General features: G+C 45.0%; 2 protein-coding genes across 3 annotated transcripts in view; both read right to left on the minus strand.

Moving 5' to 3' along the window:
* The window catches only part of TXNRD1 (thioredoxin reductase 1), a 49,071-nt gene that overhangs the window by 22,766 nt on the left and 12,531 nt on the right, over nucleotides 1-13,774 (minus strand). The window contains exons 3-5 of the mRNA XM_012720368.1: nucleotides 5,707-5,829; nucleotides 4,241-4,313; nucleotides 2,866-2,985 (exon numbers count right to left, since the gene is read on the minus strand). Coding sequence (XP_012575822.1) covers nucleotides 2,866-2,985; nucleotides 4,241-4,313; nucleotides 5,707-5,793 — 280 coding nt within the window. The 5' untranslated portion in view covers nucleotides 5,794-5,829. The remainder of the gene's footprint in view (nucleotides 1-2,865; nucleotides 2,986-4,240; nucleotides 4,314-5,706; nucleotides 5,830-13,774) is intronic.
* EID3 (EP300 interacting inhibitor of differentiation 3) lies at nucleotides 12,374-13,694 on the minus strand. Of its 2 annotated transcripts, XM_012720370.1 has the most exons (2): nucleotides 13,282-13,694; nucleotides 12,374-13,179 (listed from the first exon to the last, which is right to left on the minus strand). In XM_012720370.1, exons 1-2 carry the CDS (start codon nucleotides 13,661-13,663, stop codon nucleotides 12,584-12,586), a joined length of 978 nt encoding a protein of 325 aa, XP_012575824.1. In that variant the 5' UTR covers nucleotides 13,664-13,694; the 3' UTR covers nucleotides 12,374-12,583. The 2 variants fall into 2 exon arrangements, with proteins under 2 accessions (XP_012575824.1, XP_012575823.1); XM_012720369.1 differs by having other exon boundaries at nucleotides 12,374-13,694.

Below are 13,774 nucleotides of genomic sequence, written 5' to 3' on the forward strand. Positions count from 1 at the left end.
CCCACTTTACACAGGTGGAAAATGTGAAGCACTGGAGCAAACCCTGAAGGTGAGCTCGGCAGGAAGCAAAGCGGCCGTGGAGGCCAGGGCAGTCGTGGCCGATCCGCCTCCACTGCCACCACCGTAAAGCGGGACATGCAGTGTCTCCATCGGGCATGGAGCAGATGTAAGTCTTCCCACACGCCAAGCATCTACTCCAACAATCATCAACACGTTCCCCATCTTGTTCCATATACCCTCTCTTTATAAGTAGGATATTTTAAGCCAGCCCCAGACATCATTTGATGGGTGGGGACTTTGGTCATTGCAGTGACTCAGGGATACCCAAGGGGCTGTGGTGACATGTATCCTTCTTTCTACCCCGTGACCAGGAGCTATCCAGTCCGACACACCACATCCAACCCCCCTGGAGAAACAACGAACCAGGTCAAAAGCAGGCCTCAATTCTCAAATTGTACCACTGAAGAACTACTAAATTTCACTGCGCAAATCCCACAGAGAGATCCAATTTTAAAATAAGACATAGTTAGGAGTTATTTACTCCTGATGACATTAGATCCCTGCTCAGGCCTGGGCTGTCACTCCCCCGCTGCCAGGCAGAGGGAGCTGTTCTGCTGGCCAGGTCTCCTGCCAACCCCAGCCCATGCCAGGAGCTAGTGGGGTGGCAAGGGCCTTCCTAGGAAACTGAAAGACTGTTCCTTGGTCAAGGTCATGCGGATTAGACAGGTTTCTATTTGAAAAATGCAAATTAAGTCTTCAGGTTTCCTCTGCCGGGAACATAAATTAGCAGCTTCTAGGGGCTTCTCATTTGCCCCACATTTGTTTATTTCTAAGACTCAGTGACATCAAGTAATTTTTAGCTAAATCCACTGTATTCTTCCTCACAATCACTTTCTGCCAAAACAGGGTGGTAATTCCTGCTCCCTCAGTGGTGGCTCCCAGCAGGCATGGCAGACAACACCCACAAAGCTCTGGTTTTCACAGCTCAGCAGTGAGACTCTGATGAGAGAAATGAAGAGTCCAGCAGGAAGGGACAGAAATTAGGATTTGTGCGCGGCAAGTATTTAATCTTCATTCATACAGGCAGCACATAACAAAGCCAGAGTGGGTGCCCAAGTCTTTCGACTATACTAGCCTACGCTTGGATGAGCCAGGAAGGCCAGAGTAGAGGAGGGATCTTCACCTTGGGTTCCCGGGGGCGAGGTCCGACCAAGAGTTCCGGTCAGGGCTATGGGTGCTGAGGGCAGAAAGGCCTCAGTCTGAATCCCAGTGCCACCCACCCCTTAGCTGCAACCTGGCTAACTGCTTCACCAGACAGGCACAGCAGCGTCTCCCCACAGGGACCACAGGGTCAAATAGGCACCGGGCTAGGATGGACGAGAGAGTGGAGGTTGCCTGAGGTGGCCTGACTTTAACCCCCCATTCTCACCCAGGTGTCCACAAATCCAGAAGCCTGGCGGGAGGCGGTGATGAGTGATGGGAAAGTCAGCAGTGGCTTGCTCCCCTTCTGCTGGAGCCAGGTCCTGACCCTCTCCCCATTCTCCTCCTGCCCCAAGAACCATGCAAAGGAGTATCTACGTGCATCTGATCCAACTTGGTCCCAGGACATGTGGCTCCCATGAGCACCAGTGTCCAGCCTCAGGCAGTCCTCGAGCCCGTCTCATACGTGCTCCTTACACACACCAGCTCCAGACACACTGGGGTGTTTGCTGTTCTGCAAACAGGTTCCCTGTCCATCCTCTTCACACTATCCCCTCCTTGGACCATCAAGGACGCAATACCTGAGACGTCATCTCCAGTCTCCTCTTAAATTATTTTATTAATCCCCCTTCGGGACCCCCAGGGCACTCGGTCTGTAAATCAATGGTTATCAGTACATCTATGAAAACAATTATTTGTATCACTACCTGTGGATTTTCCCAGCACAGACTGAAACATAAATAGCAAACACACTGCATTAAATAATTTCCTAGGACTTCTAACATGTCTACTAACAAGTGTAAGATTAATTGAAGGATGACCCTGTTGTTAACTGGATCTATTCACAGTAGGCTTCCAGGAAGAGAAAGGCCATTCCTCTATGGGCACGCATAGAGAAATGTTTCAAGGCAACTTATTTCTAACCTTTCCAGATGTGGAACAAAAGTACTGTTGATTTTTAATTGGGAATAAAAGCAGCAAAGCACGACCAGTTTGAATGGGGCAATTTATCTTAAAGGATGGGTTTATGCCTTTTTTTAACTATTTAATGAACTATTCACTAAAATTCAGCAAAATAATTTACCCTGGGCTACTGGCCACAAGATTTTCCCTCAAGTATCCTACACCCACAGATCTCAGTGCTAAAATCTGACAGGGGTTGCTGCACCCCTCTTCAAGAGCAGACGGACATATGCCATTAACTACCCAGGAAGCTATGCCAGACAACGCAGGCTGTTTTCTAAAGTCAGCAAATCCCTCCTCATCTTTTCAAGGGTATACGCTAAATATTTTTAACCGAAATACTAACCACTACCTCCCTCAACAAATAGCCCTTCGCCCAAATACCAGCTCTTGAAACAGGCATGAAACAGGCTTCTTTGGAGAGAAGATACAACAGCTTCAAAGACAAGCAAATATAATTTGCACTCCCTTCGAAAATCCTGCCTAGTGACGAGGCTTTATCTGAAGGCAAGTCTGGCTCCCACGAGTGAGCAACGCTGCCGAGGGCCCCGCCGCAGAGGCCGCAGTGATTCTATCCGCCGGAAGTGTGAACAACAGACCGTCCATGCTGTTCGCTAAGCTCACAGAAATGGACGGTGCACTGCCAGATCACAGCTCACCCTCCCCGCCCAAAAGTGCAAGCAGGGTAGCTTCTCCCCATACCTGACTCCCCAACATTCCAGCCGTAGGTCCGAGAGTCCTGCAGGGCTTGTCCTAGCAAAGCGGCTTGGTGCATCAGCTTTTTAGGGATGCAGCCCACGTTGACACAGGTCCCTCCAAGGCCTGCAAGAGCATCGGAGAACAGCTTATCACCACCCTATGACACAAAGCGGGTATGCTCAAATAGCCAACGGTAAACACGCTCCTAAAGTCAGTGGCATTTCTGAATTCAGAGTCACAGGCACCAAATACCCTGGACAGCACCCTACAAAAAAACAAGAGCAGATTCCCGCACCACAAAGGCTCAAGGCTGACAGCTTGCTGGCAAAGATGCCAGTAAGTAGGATTTTACTCTGTGCACACAGCAGTGTGCGATAACAAGTCTAGACACACAACTAATTGATAAAGGGGATGTGAACCTGGCTAGACAGCAAGGGGTCTGGGACTACATATAAAACCTGGAGTACATGTTCCCATTCTTTTAAGTACATGTTCCCTTGACTCTCACAGGAATACATGCGGGGAAAACACCAAAAAGCATTTGGCTCCCTGATCTTAAAGAACATGGCGATGGGTTGTTTCCAATACAACAAAACGTAGGCAGGTGAGAGGTGGACAGAATAGTGTAAGAATGTCTTCACAGTGAATGGGACAGGCAGGAAACACAAGACCTGCGAGGGGAATGCTACCAGAGGGTCCGTTACTCCACAGGCCAGAGGGGACGCAGCAGCAGAACAGTGCCTGACACAAAACTGACGGCTGGTGAGTACCTGCTGATGGATGAATTAGAAATTGTGGCACTCTCTCATTGGACTTGCTGCTTTTTGCCTCCTAATTCCAGCAGCTTCTAATTCATCTTCATAAAATGGATATGTCCCTTTACTCCCTCAGAAGCTCCCTGCTGTGCTTCAACTAGGTTCAAATTTCCTTACTTGGCCTAGAAAGATCTGTACAGTTTGACTGCTACCATCTTCCCCAACCTTGACCCATAAAACTACGTCTTACCACCCACACCACAATCATCAAAAGGATTCTTAGCTGCCTCCAGACCTTTGCATGTGCTGCTCTGTTGTTAAGACAGTGATCCGATTCTGTGGACTCTCTGGCATTCCCCGCAGAGGGCTGGTGTTTCTTGAGCTGTGTTCGCTGTGAAGACGTTCTTATACCATTTTGCCCACCTCCCACCTGCCTATATTTTGTTCTAATGGAAACAAGCCACAGCCATGTTCTTTAAGTTTCATGTGAAACTTGTTTTTGGCTTGTGTGGGGTTTTGATTTGTTTTTAGACTTTTAAATTGGTTTTAAGAACCATTTCGGCCAAATTCAAAACAAACTCTCCTCTTAAAATTTTACTTCTATATATACTATAAACACTTACCCCATCTAGTTCCAAGAGGGGTTGGAGTGACAAAATCCAAGACCATTACCTTCTTGTCATATTTGGCTGCTTCCTAGAAAATGAAATTATTAAAATGAGTTAGAAAAGTCAAATACAGTAAACCTGAAACAAGCTGCTGAAAGTCCACACTGCTTTAGTTAAAGCTATAGTGCTAAAACATAACCAGTTAATAACACCTGGCAACTTCACACACCAAGATGATGGTATATCACTTGATACACAAAGATAAAAGTCAAGAAAGCCCAGAGTCTTAAGGGTAGCCTTAAAGAATATGGAAGTCCAGCTGTGAAACTGTCAAGAGTCGTCAGCCGCAAACCCCAGAATCCCCCCAACATGATTTCAATCTGAATCATGGAAGATGATTCCAGGTTTTCCACAAGCTAAGTGGCATGTGCCCATTTTGAAGCCAATGGTAAGATGTGACAAAGCAGGCTTACTGCTGCCGGCAATCCTTGATCCAGCCCGCATCCTACAAGATAATACTTTTACAACTTTTAGGTTGCCTCAGTTTCTATGTAGAATATTGGAGAATTTTTTCCTCTAAAATTATCAGATTTCCTATAATTTTCATGCTAAAAACCACTGGGAAAACGGTAGTATCTGAGATTTCCAAAGGTATTTTACAGGAGCTATGACAACAGTGGGAACCCCGTGTTACAGAGTACCCCATCTTTCTCAGAGAATAAGCTCTGTGTATTCACAATTAGAACTGAGTATATAGCCTTCAAAATGCCATCAATTAGAGTAAAATGTATCCAGGGTTACCCCTGAATCGCAGCAAAACAGAGCTTGATGTCAATCACCAACCTGCTCATTCTGTTTGAAGCTACTTTCACTGATGCACACCAGATGCACCTTACACCTCATCTTTTAAAAGAACCAGTGGGGGAAATGACAGGTGTGGCCTCCTCATAAATGGACCTCAGCAGGACCAGGAGTTTCGCCCTAATCTCCTTACTTGTACGCCCTCTACCCCTCACCCCAGTCAGTCAGTGGTTGCTACCACAGCTCACAGAGATACATGGAAGGCTGGCATTTTCCACAATTAAGTTTAAGAAATCCAACTACCCTCCAGCTTTCTACTAGGGAAGAGGGGTATAAAGAGGAAAATCATCAAAGTGGCAAAAAAGAAAAAATTAAGTTGTACAAAGGATAAGAAATGTATTTAATTTCACAGCATTTTTATATATGACACACTTATAATCTTTGGGAAAAAAATCAACCAAAGTTAAAAGGAAGTTATTTGTGCCATAAAATATTGGGCCCAGTACTTTTATCTAAAGAACACACAATTCAACCTGAAAATAACACTGTGAAGCAGTCTCTAGACATGACCCGTCCTGATGAATGTGTCCAAGGTCCCAAGAGGGCCAAACTCCCTAGAGAACCCGGTGAGGGGTGACCTTCCACCTGGAGCCCGGGGAGCGCACAGGAAGGAGCCTTGCCTTAGCGGCCGCCAGTCCTCCTGAGCCCCCGCCAATGATGATGAGGTCGTAGTCGTAGGACCCGGGGAGATCCTCCGCGCCGTTCATGCTCACCAGCTTCTGAAGTATGCCGTCCTGAAAAGCCTGAAAGAGAGAGAAAGGGAAATAATTTACTTAAAAGCAGCTAGGTCTGGAAGGTTTTGTGAGGAAGCCTTTCTTTTAAAGAAAAGCAAAAGGAATTTCCTGAGGGAAAGATGTTTGATTTCTACCACAGGCACGTAAACATATTCCACCTGCCTTCAATTCAAGGGGCCTCTCCACACACAGCAGTCGGGAGGCCCCTACCATTCTCCTAAGCAAGACCCCGGTGCCTGAACAAAACCAGCTTTAGGCCTAAACTCGGTTTGATCATCCACCCTATTCCTCTGAGAATTTGTTAACTAGATTTTTAAATTAGGTTTTTAAAACATCTACGCTGTTATGTTTTCAATAGCGCCATCACTTTAGCGATCATCTTGACATTGTAGTCAAAGATGGAATATCAAACCTTCTGAGGTCTCCACATAAGGAAGATATGGGGTGGTTAGCATTCACGTAGATTCGTTGAATAGTTACGACCTCACTGCATTGCCTAGGCATGAGGTAAAACCTAGAAACTCAGCACAAACTCATCAGTTGGCATCCAGCTGTAGAAGTCAACGTACAGGCTGCTGCTTCAGCGAGGCGTGTTATACAAGCACGTCTCAGGAAAGCCCTTTCTTTCCTACACCTGTGCATGAAGCCTCCTATTTTATATTTAGTGCTCGGCAGGGCAAAATTAACCGTTTAATTTTTGAAAAGATGTCATTCCACTAGTTTTCAGACACATCAGTGCCATTTCATATTGCTTGGAACCCTCTCCTGGTGTTAGTTACCACAACCCTGGTCTCACATGAAGTGGTAACTGGAAAAGTTGTTAACAAGTACAATAAAAATCAAGTCTTAACCTTCACCATCAAAAAAGCCCCCAAACTTACCGTCCCGAACTGCACATTTTTCACCTGCCTACAGTCATCCGTAGGGGGCAACGGGCAGAGCTTAGGGTCGGTAGATTGGGGTGCCTGCGGTGCGGAGGGGAGTGAGGCGGAGGGAGGTAGTGGAGGGAACACAGCAGGCACACAGGACGGCTCAGGGGCAGGAGGGAAAACCATTGGGAACCAGCAGCAGTGGGGCCAGGCCTGCACCACCCTGACCGTCTGCACGAACGGCCTCAGGTGAGAGGCAGGGACACACAGCCAGTATTCCCCGGCTGGCAACATCACAGAGGCTCCTCCTCCTTCGCCACCAGGCACTGTGGGGAAAGACAATTTGGTAATACTCAGAGCCGTCCATACATTAATAGCAGCAATGTAAGCTTCACATAAAAAGTGGTATTGAGCTGTTTTCAAAGGCTGACTTGCTGGTTTGAAAGAATATAAGCTGCGGCATAAATAACACAGTCATTCCGAATGCCAGCCTCATTTTATCTGCAGACAGTGCCAGAACACTTTCACCATCTAAATTAAAGCCATCGTTTTTTGTAACTAACTTGCCCAACATCCAGAATTATAAAACACACGGTCGTGATGAACAGGACACCCCTTATAAACTATTCTGTGCAGAAATTCTCCACCCACCTGGTTAGTTGTGATTCAAGTGCTAAGTCCAATTAGATCAATGAGTGCACATGACAGAGAAGATTCGGAGTGAGCCTACCTACTTCTAACTCTGGAAGGTAAAGTCAGCAAGAAACAAGCAACTGAAGCATTCAGCTGGCTCTGAACTAAATGTTTTTAAATGTTAAACCAATTTTAAACTGAAATTGCTGTTATTAAGCTCCAGGTAAGCAGTTTCCTGCCTGGAATATAAATAAGGTACACAGCAAAAGGCAGCCCCCCCCCCCCCCAGTGTCAGGAGTAAAAACACAGATGAAAATAGCCCCCCAGTGTCCTCCAATTACAACTTCTAGAAACAGGAGCTGCTGATTGTGGTGGTGGACCAAGGAGAGGGGTCCCAAAATCTCACCTCAACCTTAACTAGTATTAAGTTGTTGATGTGGGTTAGAAAGAAACCCAAATTAATTTTTAGTGTGTTAGAAAGTAACACACTACTAACTCTTAGTGTTAGAAAGTAAAATCATATTATCAAAATTTTAAATTTAAGTATTTTAAATACTGTTAAACATAAAATTTTATTTAAGATTTTATTTATGCATACAGAACTGGGTGAATAGGACAGAGGTGCAAGGGCCTTGAAAGGATTCACCAGTGACTTAGTGGGGAGCAGAACAGGCAGAATGATGAAGTACACTGCTGAGGGAAGCAGCAAGCAAGACCAGAGGTCTGCCCGCCATGTGGGGGTCAGCTCCAGAGCAGGGATCGAACTCGCACTGAAGGGGCCACAGCCAGCCTCACAATACTGCACTCCACTGCACCAGCAGGGAGGGCCCAAACATAAAATTTTAAAGTATTTTTAATTACTGAGGAAAGACAGACTGGCCTTAGTTACCTTTATGGACGCAAACACATCACCCTTTCTAGAGCAGTCCTTTATAAGAGTTAGGGGGCTTTTTTAAGCAACATGCAAGGACCAGAACTTACGTCTTTTCTTCCACTGTCTTCCCAGAGTTCCCAAGCCTTCTCCTTTTCTTTGCTGCAATTTCACTAATACATTTTGTAAGCACACAGCACAAGCTGTTCCACCCATGAAGCCCCTTCATGTCCTCATTTAGCTGCAAGTCTTCAGTGGACAAGCGCCTGAGCGAGCCCTCTGCAGTGACCAGGACCCCGCCTTTCATCTCTGTATCCCCAATGCTAACCTGGCATGTATGTGATCAAAGATATCTTTTCAAATAAGACATGGTGGCAGGCAGTTCCAACTCCGTTGTGTATTCCAAGAGGCTGGGCTTCACTTTTCTCATCCATAAGAAAATAAAAAGCCTCTGACATGAGTTAGCAATACAGCCTATGCGAAGTGTCCAGCGGATCTAGTTTTTGGTATTTTTACTATCCCTAAGCTAAGGATACTTAGGTTTTTAAATGGGGGGTGGTGACTGGGGGTGTGAGGGGAAAGACATCAAGAGTAATACTTGATATCTAAAAATTAATATGAAATTCAAGTTTCAGTATCCAGAGTTACAGTCAGGCTCATTTATCTCAACATTGTCTGTTCCTATTGTTTTTGAAACAATGAACAGTTGATGACTAGCCATATGGCCCAATACTTAAAATATTTACTATCTGGCTTTCTGCAGAAAAAAATTTGCCAATTCCTAGGAAAATTGAGTCATTGTGGCTAGGTGGTGCGAGGCGGAGGACACCAAACAGTAACATCAAGGTGGGTGCAAATCAGTCATCTTCCTGCTCAGGGCCAACCGTGATTATCTAGATCTTCAACAACTGAGTACGTAAAATATTTAAACCAAAATATTTAGCATTTACTCATACCAAGTAGTGTTCAGGCAGATTGCATTCAAGTTGCCTCTCCCAGAAATGTTTCCTTAGGGCTCTCAAAGTACCACCTCAACCACTATCCAACCAGTGGTTCTTCAAGGCACTCATTAGCAAAAGGAATATTGCTGTCTGCTCTCCTGTGGTTTGAAAACAATGCTCCCATGTGGAAATCCAAATCCCTAGAAAGTGAAAATTAATTCTTACATAAAAGGGATATGTAATTTAAGGATTAGGGATGGGAAAGCTTTCCAGAACTATCCCAGTGTCTGATGTGCTCACAGCATCCTTACAAGAGGAAGCAAAAAAAGACAAGGTGGTGACAGAGAGGTTACACTGTCAAGCTCTGAAAATGGAGGAGGGGACTGTGAATCAAGGAATGCAGGTGGCCTACACAAGCTGACTAAGGCAAGAAAACAGATTCTCTCTCATACTCAGCAAGAGTCAGTTCTGTGGAACCCTTGATTTTGGCCAGAGCAACCAATTTTGGACTTCCAACCTCCAGAACTGAAAGATAGTATGTCCACAAGCAGTGGGCAGTGTGTGACCACTCCTCTTCCCAGGTGCCTAGAGCAGTGGCCTCTCAAGTGCCTGCAGCAGTGGGCACTGAGAACAGCTGCTGAGTGCCTACTCAGTGGATTCCCCAGAGCAAGAACAAGCATGAGTGAGTCATTTCACGTAAAGTGAATGAGCCCTGACACAGATGTCACCATGGAAGGTGACAGCATGGACTTCCTGATCCGATCTAGAGTAACGCACCAACAGGTATCTGCCAAGCCACAAAAGCCAGTCTGTTTTAGATGTTTTATGTTATCACGTATTTAATCCCCATAACAGTCTTCTAAGCAGTTATCATTTCACCCCATAAAGGACATCGTAAAGCTCCTTGGAGGTTAACAGACTCGCCCATTGAGTCTAAAACTGAATCCAGGCCTGAATGATTACAAATCTCTTGCTTTTTCTTACCAAACCATACTTGGTAATTCATTTCTCAAAGTACTTGTCCCATGTATCTTTGAAATTTATCTTTATTGTAAATTTAAGAGGTAGTATTGCCACCTTGCAAATCAAAAACCAGAGGCTTGCAGGTTCAGAAATTTATTCAAATATCTCAAACTACAATGTGAGTCAGGTCTAAACCTGATCCTTTGATCAAAAGTGGTTCTATTATGTAAACAAATTCTAGTTTGAATAAATTTCTTTACGTCTCCTAAAGTTCAGCTGATTTTATTGAACTTGTAAAATTTCAGTCATTGTTACATTAGTGGGAAACAGATCTGCAGTTTGATTCATGCCTAGTCCCTGAAACCAAAATATTTATTATGGTCAGCTATTCTTTATTCTTCGAGGTCAGCAGCTGCTTTATTTACTTTCAAAGTGATGAGGGGACCCAGGTGTCATGACCAGCATAAACAGGTACAACACTTAAGAGGTCTCCTGATTTAACAGCTATCACTAAAACATTACCTCCTCTCAAGCCTCCACATTCTCCATTAATGCTGTTAACACATTTATGTTTTAAATGCTGCTGACTAAGGACACCAGTCATATGCCAGAGCAATCTGGTGTTCTTTCTGTTATCATTAAGAGTGTCACCTCAGGGTATACCTGGTGAGGCGGAGGTTTAAGTCTCAGCACTATTGAGCTATTGCCAGCCACTGCAGCGGGAGTTCCATCCCAGCCAGGGAGGTGACCCACATGGTGCAGCAGACCTCTCCTGTCTTGCCAGCTGCTGCCCCCAGCAGTGGATTCCAGCAGATCTGCTTATTCTGCTCCTCACTCTGTCTCCAGTAAATCCTCTCTCACACACCCCCATACGCCACACACCCACCCCCCCACCTCTGGTCTACACCCCAGTTCTTGTATGCATAAATAAAATTAAAAAAAAAAAACAAAACTGCTAGATAATTCTTTACAACTGTCTCCTCAAAAAGCCAGTCTCTAGAAAACCCAAGAGACTTGGACGGTAGAGAGGATCAGCAATACCGATAAATATTTCTATGACACTAAGTCAAAGCATAGACGTGTCAGTAAAGGTGAGCATCCTTGACCTTTAAGGGAAAGGAGTGACCGCTTTAGACAGGAATTGGTCAAGTTTCAAGAGAAAGTTAACTTTTCTGTGAAAAATCTGTTAAAGAACTTTCCCCATAAATGTTAGATCTTTCAATATCGATGTCATTTATTTAGTATTTGGGCTCCCTTCCCTGTACCATACTAGCTTTACTAGGATAGTTTATTGCCACGCAGAACAGATCCATCCGTCAGCTAATGCTCTAGAGTTCCGAGGGGAATTAAGTGAGGCAGCTCACTTCACCCTCAAAAACTATTAATGATCCACACTGTCAAAAGTAACCTCCAAATAGTTGTAATTTATATTCCTAAAACTACCAACAACAAAAAAGAATAAAAGCTACTTGGCTTTCTACTTAGTGAGTATGAATATTTGGATAAATCATGTGTTAGTTAAAAGGGAGTTTCCAGGCACTCATAAAAAGCCTAAGAAATGCAAGATTAAACTGACAATACCTGAGGCTGTTACATAATGAGCATCACTGGTTCTAAAGGACACTCTGTACTAGCAAAACTCACCAAGGAGAACCAGAGGCCAGAGAAGATATTAACCAAGTGAATCCAGGTAGTAACGAGATAATTTTGTTCTGAAATAACCTGAACGGAAATATCTTCTACAGCTAAATACAAGGTAATTCAAGTCTTGCCAGGTTTAACATTCAAGTAGGACAGTTTCCCAGTAAATGTTCTTCAGTGCCATTAACTTCTCACTAGTTCAGGTATTCGGCCTCACCCTGCCCTATTAAATGCCATTCCCGTCTGTGGCCAGGGGCTACTCACCTTGCAGCACTTAGTTGCTGCCTCACTGACTACCTAAGAGATACTCTCTGCCTTGGAGTCCACAGGAGTTGCTTAGAACATGGACACCCACTCATCTTACCAGTTCTCTTTGCTACGAAGCATGGCAACAGGTTTTGTTTGTAATGACACTGCATATTCACTACCTTAAGGGTAACCTGTTTCTTGGCCCATTCTCCCCCCCCAGTGTGTTTAGGAGTCTTCTATGGCATCCCCTTGGTTTCCTGTGAGAGGAAGCAATGCAACAGAGCATTTGTTTTGAAAATTATCAAACACCTTTTAACTTGTGAAACTCAAAACTGATTTTTATTCGCATAGTATTGAAGAGCAGTAAAAAAAAAAAAAAAAAAATCCTAACATCATTCTGGTGAGTTTTTTTTAGTATCAGGAGACCATGACAACTTTATAAACCAGCAAGAAATACACTGCACAATTTCTGAAGTACTGGAAAATATTTTTTCACTTTACAAGAATACAGTAGACACTTCTTTGGGGATTTTACTTTTCATTTTGAGTTCCTTGAGAAAAGCCACAGAAATGCATCCTATACGAAAAACAAATCTTTAGCATGAGTTTGTGATCATAGGCTCTGAAATTTCAAAAGTTGCCACAATATTTTTCCAGTCCTGTAAGCTTAAAGATATAACTCCTTGTTTCCTGCCGTGGTAGCCGAGGTCACTTCCTTCCCCCACTTGGTTGGTATGAGTTGGCTCTAGTATCGGCAGCCTGTCTTGGTCAAGCCTTATTCTCGCAAAACCATCCCTTATGATGAAAGAAACATAAAATATATTTTCCACAGTACGAGAAAAAGACTTTGGATCAATCACAAACTCAAAGTAAGACACAGGCGTATCAGGGTACTTTTGAAAGTACATTTGCAGCAATCCCAAGATTCTTTCTACTTCTTTTTCTGTTGCTTCTTGATTACTGTTCACCTCCAACTTCCTGAGTTTTGTAGGCATATCCCTACTTTCTTCCATTCTGCGAACTCTCCTCTGGTGTTCAAGCCGGGACTTCCGTGCAGAACGCTGGCTCTTGAATGAGCCAAAAATAAAATGGAACGTTTCGGCTTGCAAAATCCAGGAGGTGGCTTCTTTCTGCAGCGTCTCCCAGAAGGAAAGTGCTGTACTGTCATCGCTCAACTCATCATGTTCGGCATCTTCCATACAGTTCAGACCCACAAATAAAAACAGAAAGTCACAAAAAGCTACTTGATTAAAGAAGCTACTATTACAGTTTAGCTGCTTTGCTTTTTCTTTACCCAAATCCGAAGCCAGAACAAGGAACTGGGCATCGAGGGCCGCTTCTCTCGTCCGGCTCACGCCGTCAAACAGGACATTGGCTTCCTCAAGGGCTTCGGTCAAGGTGTCGCTCGCCGTGTTCACTATGTCGTCGCGGTTCTGCTGGACACTGTAGATGAGCTGCCGGTACTGCCTGCGGATCGTCCGGCACTTCTCCTCGTCATCCGCAAGGCCGAGGAGGTTTGGGTCTATGCCCACCTCCGCGCGGAGCTCCTCAGAGTAGCCATCGTCGCCCACCGCCACCTCCACCTTCATGGGTTCTTCCTCCTCCTCCTCGGCCAGCTTCACAGAGGACGCGCTACCCCGCGAGGTCACCACCAGCTCCTCTTTTTCGTCAGCCATGTCGGCCTCCGGAGGAGCTGCGCTAACCGGCGCGCCGCAACGCAGCATCTCCCCCAACGGCGGAAACAGACCGCTGGGCTAGAGCGCGGACGCCCGCCCCTGCGCACCAGC

This window comes from Condylura cristata, unplaced genomic scaffold (genome assembly GCF_000260355.1).
Source record: "Condylura cristata isolate star-nosed mole 26May11 unplaced genomic scaffold, ConCri1.0 scaffold00004, whole genome shotgun sequence".
Lineage (NCBI taxonomy): Eukaryota > Metazoa > Chordata > Mammalia > Eulipotyphla > Talpidae > Condylura > Condylura cristata.